Here is a 17,808-nt window from a genome sequence, read left to right on the forward strand (position 1 = left end):
GCATGCTGGTGGTGGTGTAGTGCTACAGCAAACACAGAATAAAATTAAATAAAGAAGCCAACTACCAACCCTGAGTACACGTGGACTGAAATTACAAGCCAAAATATGAAGGCTATAGCATTATTCGAAATTACTGCCTGCCAGGATGGCAAAGCTGACTGCAATATGCTAAAGGCTACCCAAGAGGAGAAAAGGACAGGAAAGGCAAAGGTAAAGTCACTCATCATTTTCCCAATCTACATAGGCTAGGCCATAAAGGCCAAACTAGGAGGTAATCTCCAAATTTAATCTTAGCTACTACCAATTACTGTTTTATGCAACAGCAAGTTACTGCACAAAATAAAATGCAATCCCTGGCTTGGTCCTGAGTAAAATGCAAGACCATTTTCAAATCCAAACCAATGCAATTTAGTAGAAAACTCTTGTGGCCCCTCAACCAGGCACATGAAGCAACCGTTCCCAAGATCCTCTCCAAGTAGCAACGCTTTTGACAATACTGAAAAAGTGGTTTATATAGAAGTGTTCACAAAGTGCTGAGGAGCTGCCTGAAGTTTTTGTTTAGCTCAAGATCTTTCCTTATAATGCCAGAGAGCAATTACTGGATCACAGCATGATAAACACAATAGAACAGACATTTTCTTCAGTCAGGAGGTGATTCAGCTATCAAAGAGTTTCTTTTGTTTCTATTTTGGGGAAAAAAAATCACTGCTTTCAGATGTCTAAAGCTGACGTTCCCAAGGTATATTCATCATGACTGTCAGCTGCAGCAAAGGTCTCTGCAGTTCTTCCCTTCTCCTCCCATTTTTTCCTCTCTACACAACCATCTGAAATGCCCGACAATACTACCAGAAGGTAAGCAGGACAAGAAATGGTGACTAACTAGGGCGGACTTCGCCTTTGCAGCTGTAAACAGAGAAAGCATATGCCATCATCCCTTCCGTTCCCTCATACAGAAGCTATCCATAACACAAATGAAACGTGCGGCAGCAGCCAAACTAGCGCTAGGAAAAAAGGTTGTGCTGCTTCTTCCTGGAAGAGCTCCCTTCGCCAGTGCCATGAATCAGCTGGGGCCAGGCTGGCAGAGGCGGCTGCAATGCGTCACAGGGATTTCTGCACGGGGGACACAGCCTGGTGGCAGTGAGGAAGGTGACAGTGCTGCCTGGAGGACTGGCGTTTCATGAGAGCAGGAAGCAGAGAGAAAAGCTGAACCACAAGTTTTAGGACGTTAGGCTGGACATGACAAAAGGGACTCACTTTACCGAGGAGCTTGGATACAAGGACTCTCTGGTGCAGAGAGAGAGGTCTAAATGACAATATTCCAGAGAGAGCGGGGTCTGTAGCTCACAGCTTTGGGACAGGTCTGAGAGCAGGCATCCACGTATGAGGGGGCAGGGGGCAAAGACAACAAGGGCAGCAAACTGCTATGGTTAAACAAAGACCAGCCTAAGGTTGAGGACTGAAGTCCAGAATATGTTTATATACCATATTGATAAACACAGTGTAAAAAAATACAGGTAGTGAGACTAAATACAGGGCTAATAACTTACCAACTTCTACTTCACAGATTTTCTCTGAAGTTTGGAAGACTGTCAAAAATTCTGTAGGAAAAAAACTTGTTGCTCTTCTCACCTAAGAATAATCAGACGTTTTTATGTCAATTAGCATGTGATATGTATCTATTAGTGAAGTCTGATTCTATATGCCAACCAGTTGTATTTCACTCTGTGATAAATGCTACTTCTATGGCTTGCACTATGTTTTTGGAAAATATAAATACACTTTCAGCATACTTTGTTTTCAAAGCAACAGTAGTGAAAGGCCGCTACCAAACCACCAGCAGAGTTCAGGGCTTTGTTTAATCATAAACAGATAATGGGAAATACGATGAGAAACAACTGCTGGTGAGTTGGCAACAACATTTCACACAGCATATGTCAGGGGGCACAGAGCAGCTGGCTGGGCAAGATACTATTTCGGGAGAACATTTGGGAACATCGCTGTCAGGAGCTTTTCTTGCTAAGTGTGGCAAGAGCAAAGCGTCACTTTCTTCCAAGCGCAACTCCTAAATACATAACACTAAACCATTGAACTGGAAACAGCCACCACAAACACTCCACGCTTTAATTCTCAGAATTATACAAAAGTATTATACCCACCCCCATCCCACTACTTGTGCAACTCTCCCCCCACTCCCCAACGCGGGGATAGCTGAGCATGGGAGAACTTTCCCAGCCATCTGATACAAGTGACCAACACAAACCTCCAGGTAGAAGCAAGTGAGCAGAGCAATATTTTAAGAAAGTCCCACACAACTGTCAGGCAACTGTAAACAGGTTCAGAAACTGCAAAACACCCACTAGATTACACTGGGATGAATCTTCTTCTATCAATACATTATTTTGAATTTGAGCTCCAAACTTTAGGAAGCTTGTAAAAACTAACTAGTTCCTTCATTTTACTTAACCTACTCAATATAATCAATGAGAACAGGTGCATTCTGCATATGAATTTAACTTTTTTAAAAAAAGCACTTCACAAGAATATAACACCACTTTAAAAAACACCCTGCTCATAAAATTGCATACATTAGAAAATGAATGCATGCACCCATTTCAAGAGATGAATGTAATTAATAGCTATTTTAACTTCAGTTTTCCAATTAGCAGAATTGCTCAAAACCATTTACCTATGTCAACATTTGAATTCTCTCTCAGATTATACATACTCATTAATTTACATGAGTTTACAGCACATAAAGGCATCTAGTTCACTCCAAAAGCACATTAGTGCAGAAAAGAGCAAAAAACCCCACCCACAGACATACAAAAATACTAAAGTAAGAATTAAGACTGAACGCGTACCGTAGACTCCAACCATTTTGGTTGGGAGGGACCTCCCGAGGTCATCTGGCCCAAACCCCTGCTTAAAGCAGGGTCACTTTTAAAAAAGCTAGATCAGGCTGCTCACGGCCTTGGGCAGTCAAGGCAAGACCTTCCCCAAGGCTGGGACCTCCCCCAGCTCTGGGCCGCTGGTTCTGGCCTTAGACCACCCTCCTGTGACAAGCCCTTTCCTGCTATCTAATCTGAACTTCCCTTGCTGCAGCTTGTGTCAATTCACTTCAGCTGGAAAGCACTGAGCAGCGGCTGTCCTCCACCTTCCCCACAGTCACTCCCTAGATGGCCGAAGACATCCAAAACATAGACGCAAGAGATATCCAACAGTTTTGTTTATTTTTTAAATTTTACCATTACACATACAGCTCAAAAAAGCTGGTAAGCATACTGAGTTTCCGCTGATTTTTTTATTTAACTTTTAAATTGATGTTTCTTGTTAAAAAAATGACTAGAAGCTCAGGTCATAGACCTGACTCATGACTAGTAGCTGTCATCAAGATTTAAGCAGACTCAGGCCAACAGTGAGACATAAAACCTCCCCTCTCGGTTCAGTAACGGAACGAAGCCAGTGTTTACTTCAAGCTGAAATAAGATTTCAAGGCACAAGGCCTAGTCTGCAGTTGAGCTATACCTGTTCTGCTCATAGCATGCATAAATTTAATTTTTTTTATTTAAATGTTTCTGTCGCTAATACAAAGCAAAAAAAACCCTTCAAAAATAAAAAGTTCAAGACTGAGTTCCTTTAAAAACAAAATTAATGCCGTTTGGATTTCCATTAGTGAAATACTCTTAATTTTTCAATACAGAAGTTTAAGTATCCATAAAATTATTACACACGTATAACATTAATTTTATATACGGATATAGCTGGCTAATCACTATGGGCTGAATGTGCAAGTCAATGAAAAAATAAAATGGACAACTTTCAACAGACAAGTAGGAGTTTTGTTCAGCACAGAACTTGCTCTGTAAGCTCTCTCTGAAGAGCAGAGACTAGATAACAAATAAAACGCAACTAATACCCACCTGCCTTGAAAGATTACTTTCCTGTACCTACAAAGGAGACACACATCCCAAAGACTAAGCTGAAAATAATTTCATTTAAATTCTTATATCGTAATACACTGCATAAGGAATAAACAAGACAAATCAAGTAATGAAATGGACACAGACATCATACCAAGAACTTAAATAAAGAAACTTAGGTCAAACGCATTCCTATATCTAAGGTATCAGGGAAGGGGCTGCAAGCCTAGAGCAGAAGTCATTCCTGAGAGGAACCTTATGGACCTCATGCAAGTGTCAGACTAAGTCCTCCTGCAGAAAGATCCCGAGGATCCAGATGAGCATCGGTTCAGTAAGAGAGGAAGACTCGCTGCAGAGCACTTTATTTAGTGTTATTTGTCACTAACAAGACTCTTACTCCATAAGGATGGGGAAATACTTCTTTTCTTATTTGCATTCAACATCACAACTAACCAGGTCTCTGTTCATCGACAACTTTGCTTTTATTTCCTACAACCAATGTGATTTAGGAACATATCTAACACTTAAGACACGATAACATGAACCTGTTACCTTTCTAAGCACTTAGCGCTTCCCTAGAAGCAATAAGGGCTTTAAGTTTACGTTATACCACCTTCCGAGGGACTTAGCAGTCAAAAATATATCAGCACAAGAGTTTTGGAAAAACACAAAATTAATTTTGATTTCTTTCTGCCCTTTGGGATTTAGGAACAAAAATTGCATCTTCACAGCTTTCGGTATCTATGCTGATTTAGAAAAACCCCAATCAGCATAAGAGGCCAAAACTAAACAGAGGATCAGTAATATTCACAGCTTACGAGGCAGGAGCGTGCGTCTCCGCAGCGCTGCGGACAGACCCAGACCCAGGCCCAGACCCAGACCCAGACCCAGGAAGGTGCGCGACCCGGACTCCAGGCGCAAATGCTGCAAGGGGCAGCGGCACACAGTTACACTCCCTTTACGAGACACCGGCTGTCCTTCCTGACACCACACAGCTCTGTCGCCACCTGGGCTTCAAAAACCCGGACAGGGACCAGACCCCACGGGCTGCTGCCTGAACGGGACTGTCCCTTGCAGGCTTCTGGTCCCCAAGCCGCCCCCGGACAAGCCCGGACCCTCCATAAGCCCCCGCTGCCCGGCCCGGCCAGGCCAGGCCAGCTCCCCTCTCCTCACGCCGCGCCAGGCCGTACGGGGTGACCCTTGCGCTGCCCCCGGCTCTGGCACTCGCTGAGAGACCGAACAAGCAAGAAGCGTGTTCACATCAGTAGGGAACGTCACAGTTAAACATCCGGAGGGCGAAAAAAAGTAAGAATAAATCAGAAGGCATATCAACAAGGTTATCTCCACAGCAGACCCCAGCCGGGACCGAGGCCGCTATGGCAGTCCCGGCCCGCCGCGCCCCTTAACGTAAAGGTGCGTTCGTAACGGCGCGTTCGGAGCCCCCGCTCCCTCACTGCCCGCCTGCCGCCGCCCGGGAAGCGCCTCCGCGGCGCGGACCTCCGCCTCCTCCTCCGCCTCCTCCTCCGCCTCCCCTGCGAGCGCCGAGCCCGCCGGCTGCCCGCCCCGCCGAGGAGGGCCTGGCCTGCCCCGACCCGGGGGCCGCCACGGGCCGAGGAACCGCCGCCGCTCCCCGCGCCCGGCCCGGCCTGGCCCCGCCGCCCGCGCTCGCCCCCTCCCTGAGGGGAGCCGGGGCGATGACGTCACCGGATCAGGCCGACCGGCAATGGGCGCCATTTTGAAACCCCGAAACCTCCCGCGGCGGCAGCTCCGTGCGGCGGCGGCGGCTGCGACCCGCTCCCGGCCGGCGCCTCCCCCCGCGGCCCCCCGCCCCCGCCCCACCGGTACCGTGCGACATGGCAGGTGAGGCCGCGCGGGTCCCGGGCCGGCTGCGCTCCGGCTCCGCTTCGCCCGCCGGGCGGAGGGCGCTGCGGGAGCCGGCGCGCCAGGCCGGGCCGCCCCGCGCCGCGCGGATCCGGGTGGCGGGAGGCAGCGCCCCGCCGGCGGGGGGGAACTGTGGGGAGCGCGGCTGCCCCGCGGGGCGCCGGGCCGAGCCGCGGCGTGGGGCCGAGGCGGTGTGGCCTGGCTTGGCTTGGCCTGGCCTGGCCTGGCCTGGGCCGGGCCGTGCGGCGGCGGAGCGGGGCCCGCCGGGGAAGGGGCTGGACCGAGGCCGGGCTCGGGGGCAGCGGGGCCCAGGGGTCGGCGTGGGCTCCGCGGGGCGGCGGGCCGGGCGGGCGCCCCTCCCCTCACCGCCCTCTCTTCCCTCTTCAGGGGTGGCAGGAGGTGGAGGCGGCGGCGGCAGCAACGACTTCCAGTGGTGCTTCTCCCAGGTGAAGGGGGCTATCGACGAGGACGTGGCGGAAGGTAAGGGCCGGGCCGGGCAGCCTTCGCTGTGGCACGGGCTCCCGGAGCCGGTGGCTTCGGCTCCCGCTCCGCCGGAGCCACGGGCACCAACACCCTTTTTTCCTCTCTCAACATCTGTGTCACGCCCGCGCCGAGGGAGCCGAGGCTGGGAATGGCTGAGCTGCAGCATCTCCCCAGTCCGTGCCCGAGGCTCGGAGGATGGGGTGTGTTGCAATGACTAAGCTAGCGCCTGTGCTTCCAGTGCGATGTGCTTTTTTTTCGGGAGAGCATAATAGAGAAGACACGGTGGCTTCCTCCTGTTCTTTTAATTCTAATCGCTAGGGAGAAGAGGTAATGACAGTGATAAAACACAGGGAGAAAAAACACAAATGGAGTCTGTCAGGCTTGTCAAGTTTCACTGTGACGCAAAGAGAGCAACAGAGAGAGTGTGCAGTCTGTCATTTGTGCTTAATTTAAAAAGTAGGGTTTAAAGGCTTTCTGCAGCTGTGAAGAGATTTTATTCCTACTTGGCAACGTTTGGAAGCTATAAATAGGGATATTTAAGTAGGGAAAATGGGCACACCTTTACACTTCTCTGAAACTCTAAGCACAGCATGTTTTGGAACGAGCAGAAAATAAGAAATGTTTTACCTGGAAAAAGCGTTCCTCTGTAGTATGTAGAAATGATGTGAAGTTTTGCTCAACTTTGATGAGAAAGTTCTTTTTTTCCTAAATTTTCTGTGTTCAAACTGTTCAGGCTGGCAATCCTGTTTATAAAAGAGGGTGTAAAGTATGTATGTGAAACATAATTCTGTGCCGTTTATTTGATTTTTACTGCATTAACTTAAATAGCCGTATTTACCATATGAAGTGAAATAACTTACAGTGCCAGTGTGTGCTTGTCTTACGTTTTGGATTTTTTTTTTTACAAAATGCAGTAAATATTTTTTCTTACTGTCTATTACAGGGAAATTACACTGACAGTGTTTTCATTTTCATGCCACTTGTTTGGCATTCTATTTAAAATAATAGCTATGGGAGGAATAGACTTGAAAACTGCTCAAGAAACTAGTAGTCAGACTCAGTTGTTGTTGTTGTTTTCTCCTTTTTTTTCCCCTAAATGTATTTTGTAATTTGTACTATTGTTCTGAAGTTCCCAGAATTCTTATGAAAATGTATTTAAGTAGCTTTTATGAGTTTCCCAAGTACTTTTTTTCCTTAGTAACTATCGTCTATGTGACTAAAAGTCAATTCTCAAAATATACTTCTATGAGCACCTTACTTCCCAGTCAGTCACTGAGCATCATGAGTTTGTGTAGAGCTGGAAAGCTTCTCATTTTTGAAACACCACCCAGTTAATTATTTAAGCGTGTAACAGGACTGTTCAAAGAGGAACTTACATTACTGAGGAGACGCATCACCGAGGCAGAGCTCTTTGGTTAGAGGAGAGAGCTCTCTGTTTTGAGTAACTAGAAGTGGTAAGGGGAAATAGCGATGATAATGCTCGACACTTTTACCCTGGATTTTCCCAGATGTACCTCATTAATGTGACTTTTCCTGGAGTGAGGACTTCAGTTTGTGCGTGATGCTACTACATATGAGGAATTTAATTTTCTTCTTAGGGCAATTAATACAAGTAATCATTCAGCACCTGGTTTTGCGGAATTGGTACTAGAGTTTTGTTTTCCTACTGGAATACCAGAACTACTTACAGTTTTTGTGACTCACTGTCTGTATTTTGGTTTGTGGACTTCCCCCCCGTTAGTTTTTGCCTTGAAATTGGAATTAAATAAAGAAAATATACAATTTATTTGCTGGTAACTGCCTGAATTTGACTCAGCAGTATGCAATAAGAGTGCAGTTCCATTGCTAGATTTTTGGCCCCAGTTATGGAAATACTTGCTCATTACTATTTTTTAAAACATCTTTTACTAAACGGCACATCTAAACCTATTTGATGGGCCACTGTTGCCTTGAAATAGCCTCGCTGCAAATATCGCATAAAACCACTGTGAATTCAATGTACGTTTTTGTAATAGTGAAAACTTGCTATTTCTGTAGATTTATTTTTTTTTCCTCTTTTCTGTTTCGTGAAAAATAAGCTCTATAGAGGAGTCTGAAAATGACAAAATAAAGCAGCTGTCAGACGTATTAAATGCAGACTTTTTTGCTAAATGTTCCTACAGACGGTTCATTCGGTAGTTGAAATTACAAAGCCTGATAGTCAGGCAACTTAACCAAAAAGTCACTTCTTTTTGAACTGCAATTGTAGAATACATTTTATATTCAATAGTTGTTTCTCATGTGTATTACTGTAATAAAAATATTAACATGGCTATGACAAATTGCTATAGTTAGATTTGCAAGTGCTATCTCCATTCCCAGGATTTTTTTCTAACTAGGTCATTAATATAGAAAATCACTTTGTCTTTTCTGCGTATTCACTTTCTTCAGTGAGTAATCATTGAAATTTGTACAATGCTCTCTTTAAATAAATAGAAGAGCAGTGTTTATATGACCAATCCAGCCATTTCAAAAAGATCAGGAAAATATACCAGTTATTGAAATACGTCGTTTTCTAAAGCAGAAAAGTTCAATTGTATTCAAGGAGGAGGATTGGAGGATAAAACGGATATTGAATGAAAGAATTTATATTGAGGATGGCAACAAGCTTAATTTAAAAAAAAAAAAGTAATTTAAAATTGTGTTGTAATTTTGTTATTAGTGTAAAACCATGTGATTACTAAATCATACTGATTGCCTGTGAAACTTGTTATTCTTGGATTACCTTTTTTGGTAGAAAGTAGCTTTCTAAATACAGGCTCTTTTTTTTTTTTTAATAATGCTGCCTGAGACCTAATCAGTTTTGTTATTTCAGTGTTTAATTTGTTTTGCATGTTCAAAAAGTTCTGTTTTGGGGTTTTTTGGCAAGCAAAATATGAAACCGTTTATTAAATAATGTACAGATATGCCCAAATTCCCTTGGGCCAGATGTTCTGCATATAATCCATGGCCACTTCTGGATGTAATTAACGGAATATATTTTTGTATGTATGTAGTGGGCGCTATGAACCTTGCTAACTAATTTGTGCTAGTGACAAGTTGAAAATACTGGGAAGAATGGCTCATCCTTGTCAGAATGTGAACCTGTATGCTGTGGAGATCATGGGTTTCCCATTACTGACACTGGGATTTCTTTGGGTTTTTCAAAGCAGTCATTGTGGGGTTTGGGGTTGTGATGAACTGTCCCTTCTGTAAGTGCTGTTTTGATTTGGCACAGGCTAGTTACATCTTTCTGTTTCAGATACAAGCAGCTTTAAGGGTATGGTTACTCCACTAAATGAAACAGGTCCTGCTTTCCTCTTGGAGCTTCGTCAGCTTAAGTCTTAAACTGTTTCAAGTGTTATATTTGAAACCTTTTTTGAAGCAGCTAAGTGTAAAGCCTCATCTTGCACATAAATGCTGGACACAGTGCACTTTTTAATAGACAAGAGCTCCTTGGAAGCTCCCCTTCATTAACTTGAGGATGAACTTTGTAAGGTATTTCACGTGAGCAAAACTTTTGTTCTTCAAAAAAACTTGTCATTGACTTTCAGAATACTTGTCTTGTTGTATTGGATTTTCTACTTGTTAAGATACTTTGGATCTCCATTTAAAGATTAAAGAAAAATACTGTGGGGTTTTTTTAAATTCTCCAACTATTAATTGGTATTGACAGCACTGATAAACTAAAAGATACCTTGTTATCATCAGTTCAACAAATTCTTCTCCTTTTAAAGCTTGTTACAGTGCTGAGTAGGTCCACCTCAGGAGTTTGGCAGAATGCAGAACACAAATAGAGAAGAAAACCATGATCTAATAAAAATATATTGGACTGTAATCCTGTAATTGTTCTCAAGTCCGGATACAAGAGATTTAAAAACACTCTTAGTGTTAAATCATCTTTACAAATCAGTGGTTTAAAAATGTTCTCATGTGTTGTTCAGGAATTTAACTGGCCTATTCTTACTGTTTTTAAAGCAAATTCTGGCATGATTTCAGACTTTTAAAAAAAATATTCCAAAAGAGGTACAGCTATTTGACATCTGGTTAAAATTGCATGGAAGAAATGACAGAATTGGTTGCTAGCTTTAAGATTTTTTTTTTTTCTGTAAGAACTGGAAAATATGGTAACAATGACTCCATTATTAAGCCATATGTCTTGTTTCCTTTTATTGTAAATAACTGCTTATGCCTGAAGATGTCACTTACTACTGGAATGGGGCAGAAGGTGGGCTTTTAAGCTGTGTTTTGTCGTCTTTTGGTTTTTTTTCCTTGAAAAACAGTGTTTTGTCATAAGCAGGACTTTAGATGCCTGCTCTTTTGCCCTCCCTAAAACATTAGGCACTTATCCCTGGTTTGTGGTGATATGTAGTAGCGTGCCTTTGCCTAGATCCTTTGACAGTTTACCACATCTCTGCTCCCCAAAGGACTGCTGTGAATATTCTGAAGAGCCACCGCTTTTTGCAGGGACCAGAGATTTTGAAAGTTTTCTTGATCTTCCCTGCTTTGTGTGTGGTGTATGTGGTGTTCTGCATGATATATGTGATGACATAATATCGACTTTGGGAAATACTTTGGTGTTTTTTAAATGAGGGCAGAAATAGTATTTTGCAAACAGCTTTGATCTGCACACATATTATATAGTGGTTTCCTGTTGAAGAAAGTAGTCTTAATGTTTCAAGTAGACCACTTTAATCTCCAGTCTTCCTACAACCCATGGACCGAGAATTTGTCTTCACCTTTTATTCTACAACGCTCTATTCCATAACAATGTTGTTCTCAGCTGGTAGTATTTAATAATAAGCATCCTTTTGAATTCCGGTTCTGTCAGACAACAAAAAAAACAGGGTGTTATGCCACTGGAAAGTAGATTGCACTATCTTACTGTGTATTAATGTATAAGTAACTCTGGAGACTATTAAGACAAGGTGTTGTATGTGAGAAATGCTATTTTAGTGAATTTTTTGGCACCTCCCTCCCTCCCTCCCTCTCTCTCTCTCTCATAATCTTTATAGTATGACTCCTCATAGTGAGGAAGCCCAGATTTACAAGTGAATAGCTATGCTTTTTTTAAAAAGGCAGAAAGCTCCAGGTGCTCTTCAAGCTTCATAAAAGTGGTCATGTCAACTGATGTCTTCTCGGTTTTCTGTGGAGAAGAGAATCTGTCCTGCCAACCCACATACTTACAGTGAATTTAAATCTGTAATCTTCACCATGGTATCAAATTTTGATTCTTTTTTTTTCCCTGGCGTATGCACATGATAGGTTAATGGAACTGCAGGGGCAGGAGGAGTAATATGAATATGAGCGCAAAAACGTTTAGCATTCTGAGAATTGTGAAAAGGATATCTATCTTTTTTTGTAAAGGAAACTAGGAAATTTACAGCCTAGGTGGAGACCTTAAAGGCAGTCAGAAGTGGTTCATAAATGTCTTATTTCGCTGTTGAAGTTCACCCATAGCTTTTGTATCTAGCATCTTTTTCCTGCCACAGATACATAAAAGCAAGTTAGGACAATCTTGTCAGAAAACTACAGAGGTGTAGGTTTATGGGCATTAAGAGGGAAAAAAATTCTCAATACCAGTGAAAGATGGCAAGTGAAATATTAAAGAATAGGTAAGAAAATCCTTTAAAAGACTAAGCAACCACTAGGCTACAAGAGAAGACAAATTACTAGGTGTAGCTGGATGACGTTTTGATTAAAACGTGAAGCTGCGGGAATGCGTAGCTCATGGATGAATGATAAACAGTTTGGGTAAGCACTGAGTATCAATTGCAGAGTTGTAAGGCGGGAATGCAAAATAAAACACTTTGAGTAGTAAGAATACAGAAATTGGTACAAGTCTTTACATCTATACTGTTAATGTGTGAACAGTGAAGGCCACTGCCATTTGTCTCTCCGCAGAACGGTGAGCTGTGATGACAGCAGGTTGTATTACCTGGTGACCCAGGAAGTCTTTGATACAGTTCCCATGCGCGCACTCATTGCTGTGCCATTTGTTGAGTATTTTAACATCTGGCGGAAAAGCTTAATAAAAAATGACAAAAAAACCCCATGTAAATTTAAAAAAAAAAAAAAGAGGAAGGTGTGAAGGCTGTAACTGGATGAAAAATTTTATTTACCCATTGTGTTAAGACTTTTATTAAGTGTTAATAAAAGTACAGTGAGAAGCATGACAATTAACTAAGAAAAAACTTAACAGAATAACACGAATTAATTAAATATACTTCCAGTCAGAGAAAGGTTATTGGAGTTACTATTCCAGAGGTTAAAAAAATAATACTGAGGCAATAGATTTGCGTATGGAATACTGGATTATGTCCTGAATATTATAAATAGACTCCGTAAGTTCTCATTGCTTGTAAGAAAAGGCATGGCAAGCCTTGGCAAGCATGAAGGTAAAGTTTATTTCTGTCTTACTGAACTTCGACTTTACTACTCTCTTTTCTTGCTGCTGCTTTACCCTTTTTTTGTATTAACACATCCAGACAACTACACGCATCTAAACTCAGTGAAGACAGGTTTTTTTAATATTATTCAAAGGACTTACAGTATCAAATTACGATCTGGTTCCATTGAAAAGAAACCCCAAATTTAAATAAATGAGGGAATTGCACTAATTGTCTTTTATGAGATGCAGACTCTCAGGTGACTGTTAAATCAGCTGGACAAGCGTTTGGTTTGGGGGAGTTTGGGCAGCCTGGCCTTTGGAACAGGTCTTGAGAACAGTGTGACACCTTATGTTGCTGCTTCTCTACCAGTTTGTTACAGCACTCCAAACAGAATGGCCTGCGCGCTCGCTCCTCAGAGAAGCCAAGTGGCTTAGCTCCATGCAGGGTCCAGGATACGCAGGAGCTGGCAGTCTTTCCGAGATAAATGCTCTTGTTCGTAGTTTGCCACGGCCTGTCAGCGGCAGCGCTGACTTCAGCCAGCTTCTGCTGCTTCTCGAGCTGTACTGCGCTGGCCAAGCCACTGCGCTTCTCTTGAAGCAGGTTGGGTGCCCTGTTCATGGCCTTGCTTGACTTTAAATCAGTTGAAGGATTTAAATTAGTTCAAAAAGCAGAATTGTTTTGGACTAAGTTAAATCTACCAGGTACGTAAGGGCAATTCAAGCCATTTTGCAAGTTGTTTGAGTATTAGGGCATAAAAAGTTGTTAGACCTGACGGATACTTTAGGTTTGCAGAGTGCTTAGCAGTGTGAGCTGGAACAAATTTGATCTGAGCAAAACTATACCACCTTTGGTTTATTCTCCTGACTTTTGATACATCTCACTTCTGTGTTAACTCTTCAAATAAATCATAAAAGTGGAAATCTAAAAATTGAGTATATAAAGTGGCATATTCTGAAAAATAGGTGATTTTGAGTAACTTCTATGTATACTGTCAAGTGATTATTGATAGCTTTAGAGTTCAGCTCATCTTTCAGTACAATTCAGAGACAGAAGTCTGATTTCTATCAACTGTTATATTAAGAAACAATATTTTAGGAAATATTTTAGGAGCAATAAGAGCAATACCAATCTTAGTCCATCCTCATTGCAGCGTAATACCACTCACTTTCATTGACTGGTCGGGCAGCCATAGTATGGGGAATCCTCATTCACCTGAAAGCAAATCAGCGAAGGTACAGAGATGAGAGAGAAGGGAGATGTTGAAGACTGGAAATCAGTGCTGAAGTCAGAAATCTGTAGTAACTGAAATTCTGATAGTGCTTGCCTGCCCCAACACGCAGAGGATGAGGGTAGATCTGGTTAGAAGCAGAGTGCCTGCCACTGGCGCTCTGCTCTCACCTGGGGTGAAAACTGCAGCGATACAAAGTGAAGAACTGTCAAACTTAACACCAACTCTCCCCACCCCAGAAGCCTTTTAATGCAGATAGATACCACTGGTGATGTTTGGGGGGTGTTCTCTTGCAATTACTGTAAATCAAGTAACAAGCAGTTCTAAGGCCCTGTGTGTCTGTAACTTAAGCTCAAATATTATTTTGGTTTTTAAAACACTCTTTCTATTATTTATTGTTTAGCAGATGTTAGCCTCTGAATTTCTTCATTCTCTTTGATAATCTGTTCCCTCTAACGGGTCTCTGTATCCTTTTTCTTTTGCTCATCTTACTTGCTCCTTTTATACTTTTTTATTTCACTCTATTCAAGTCTTCACTTAGTTGCTCTGAAACGATGGTTCTTTGCCATTCTCTAGCTGGACCCTGACCATGTTTTTCACCAGTCATACCTCAGAATGGTATGTTGTCACTGTCTGTTGTGAAAGAGTTCTGTTCGTTCTGATGTCATGTCTTACAGTTCAGCACAATGTCACGGGGAGATCCCAACTTCTGATTTCCAAGTTGATTTAGGAGCACATAACCTGCACGTACCCCCTTCTACGCTCTCGGCTTCATTCCCGTCAACTGTAGGAGACCATACAATGTCTCCCCCAGCTTTCTCCAGCTGTAGAATAAAATGCTCTGTAGAATAAGTGTGTGTCAGAGGGAAAGGTGTGTCACCTTTGATGTTCATTACAGGCACAGAAATGTTCTTTCTATGTTTAGTTTCCCCTGGCAATCTCCCTTACAGTTTATGCCAACCATCTGGCTTTGGTCCAGATCCAGTCATTTCCTTTCAAGCATGAGCCTCTTCAGAGAGTTTCGTAGTCCTTAAAGCAGTTCATTCTTTGGACCTCTAGGACAGGTCATGGAAAAAAGTGCTGTGTATTAAAAATATTTTTCAAGGGGAGGGACAGGAGACAGGTCTGCTAACATGCATTTTTTGCCAGTCTGTGTACTGAATGTGGAGCGGTGTGTTGTTCATTACATACTTGGAAAATTTTAAGTTAAAATCCCCTAGAAGTTGGAGCAGTCCCCTTTTAGATAATGTTCAAAAACAGTAACTGTTTGGCTTCCTTGTTCATTAAATGTCTGAGGAGTGGGCTTTTGACAAAAGTCTTTGAATAGCTTAGAAGAGTGAGGGAGAAGTTGATGCTGCTTGTGTCTAGTTAGTGTTAGTCCTAAGCATGGGCTTCAGCTGAAAATTCATTAGTCTACTGGGTGAGCTATGAAGTAATTACGTTTTTTCAGTTTTTAGATTTTAACCAAAGTAGCAGTGTGCAGCCAGCTTAGAGAGGAAAAGTTCACGGTAGCTAATTTTAGGCATCTAATTTAGATGTTCTGGATCTCTTTGCATTCTCCATTACCTAAACAGAGAGCCCAGATGTTGATATCGGTGTCAGTTAGAGATACATAGTGTGAATACTTTGTGGGATTAAATTAGCTTGCAGGTATAAACTTGCTGTCATCTCAGAATCCTAACAAATGTTGGTCTCTGTCACCTGGTCCCCCTTCTGCCCCCAATATAACTAGCCCAGGAGGCTTTGGAGGTTATAGAACTTTAACAGAATTGTGATAGGAGTTTCGTGATATAGGGAGGTTAATACTCAGCCCTAAATAACTAAAAGGCTTAGAGCACTTATACTGAATTTTGAAACATCTATCAAGGCTTACAGGACAGTTTCTGGAGTCACTGAGAATGGTTTCCACTACATGATTATAATCACTCCATGATTATAAAGATAGATATTTGTAACCTCCTAATGTGTTGGGAGGGTGTTTACTACCCAGGGAAGTGCTTAGTGCTTTTAAATTTGGGGATTCTACCGAATCATAATTTAGTTGCCAGCAATCCTTTTAATACACCAGCTTTGAGAACAGCTAGGAGATTCCTACTCTGTATGTAGACTATAACTAAGTTAGAACTCCTTTCCAAAAATGAGGCTGTTACTTTTTTATGTCTGGGAAGAAATATTGCCAGACTAGTATCTTATTGTAAAGCCATAGGTCTTCCTGCTCTCCATAGTTTACAGGAGGAAAGTTTACATGGCTACTTCCAGAACAGAGAGTCCTAGCCACACTGGAACAAGAGTGGAGGGAAAGTGGGACAAACCTCTCTGTTTCTGGAAAATCGTAAGGCGTCTTGTATATGAGAAGAGTGCATTAGGATGCTGTATGTGAGCAAATATCGCGATAGTTTCTTTCCTCCCCCCTTTGTACATTTCTTTGTGAGTTATTTTGCTAGTATGGAGAAAAGGCTGAAATACTCCACTGGGAAATAAGACTGGTGCTTGTACATGTAAGAAAAAGATATGACATAGAATAAAAAAGCTTTAAAAATTCCAAAGTTAATGTGATGATTAAGAACCTGCAAAGGCTTGCTTTGTTTTTGTCTAAAAGTTTTAAGCTGACCTGGAAATAAAGAGAGAATGTAGGTGGGTAAAGTATGTTGAGCAGAACACAGTGTGACTGGTTTGGAATGAATTTTTTGTTTTACCTCTGGTCTTGTAAATTTATTTATTTATTTATTTTACCTGCTTTGAGATAGTACAGTGCTGAGGATACTGGATGGTATTATTTTGGGGATCGATATGCTTCAATTAAACATGCCTATAGGGAAAACTGGTTTTAATTCATACTTTTATATATAAAAAAAGCATAGTGCTATTTAAAAAAAAAAAAGTTAATTCATCATATTCCAAATTTTTTAACTTAGAAAATATTTGAAGTCTGTATTTTTGTCCCGATGTGCCCCCTCCACTTACCTATTTTCATGTAGCATGTTGGCAATAGATGTTGGTATGTTGGCGACGTACTATTTCTGTGCTGATTTAAAATTTCAAGCTTCTTTTTCCAGTTGGTAGTCCATCAGGAAAGAGAGACATTCTCCACTGGCATGATTATTGTACCTATGCATGTTGTTTACCCTCTTCTCCCTGTACTTTTTGTTTAAAACCATAGAATTTGGGTAGTGTCTGTGTCTTAGCAGGTTTCCACAGTTCATAACATAAAGGATCCCAAGGTTATGTTTGGCTAGATAGCACTGCTAGTAAATAATAGCTGTGTCAGACAAATGATGTTGACTTTACATGCATGTTAAAGCAAAAATGGTGCAGTGTATTTTGAGCAAATAATTCAGTAAATACTTTGATAGTGTACATGGGAGAAATTAATAATATCTTTTTCCCTTTCTGAAACTAAATGGAAAAGTGGGTTTTGTGACTTTGAAATAATTGCATATGTTAAGGAGTAATTTATTTCTGCTAGGATGTTTACTGATGTCTCAAAGGGTAAAAATGATCCGTGCTGGACTGGCTTTCAGACTTTTGTCATAGTGGAATATTCATTTTGCTACTGATAAACCTTTATAACTCAAGGGCTACTTAATGTTTGAGTAGAGTACTGAAAACGTCATAAAATTGCTGAACCAAGTCACATCACTGATTGCTTACCTCATCGGTTCATTCCTTTTTTCCTTAGTTTACTACTTCCCCATGGTGTCTCTTGAAATGCCTGGGGTTTTTTTCCTGTGTATAATTGAGTGATAATGGGATGTAGGAATTTTTTTATTCTAGCACTATTGTCAGTCTTGGAGTAGAATTTAAGATTACATCTCCAGCTAGTTCACTAGCTTTCTCATTGTAGTACAAAATTCTTGGCTTATGGCATGATATTTGGTATTTGTAA

General features: G+C 41.8%; 1 protein-coding gene across 2 annotated transcripts in view; it reads left to right on the forward strand.

Annotated features, from left to right (window-relative positions):
* Nucleotides 1–5,441: 5,441 nt before the first annotated feature.
* PPP2R2D (protein phosphatase 2 regulatory subunit Bdelta) overlaps nt 5,442–17,808 on the forward strand; it is a 31,034-nt gene continuing 18,667 nt past the window's right edge. Inside the window, exons 1-2 of one of the 2 annotated variants that reach the window (XM_072869735.1) lie at nt 5,442–5,780; nt 6,189–6,281. In XM_072869735.1, the coding sequence (XP_072725836.1) occupies nt 5,774–5,780; nt 6,189–6,281 (100 nt within the window). In that variant the 5' untranslated portion in view covers nt 5,442–5,773. Of the gene's footprint in view, nt 5,781–6,188; nt 6,282–17,808 lie in introns of those variants that run through there. The other variant, XM_072869737.1, reaches the window with a different exon arrangement.

Source organism: Ciconia boyciana, chromosome 8 (assembly GCF_034638445.1).
Source record: "Ciconia boyciana chromosome 8, ASM3463844v1, whole genome shotgun sequence".
NCBI classification, from domain to species: domain Eukaryota; kingdom Metazoa; phylum Chordata; class Aves; order Ciconiiformes; family Ciconiidae; genus Ciconia; species Ciconia boyciana.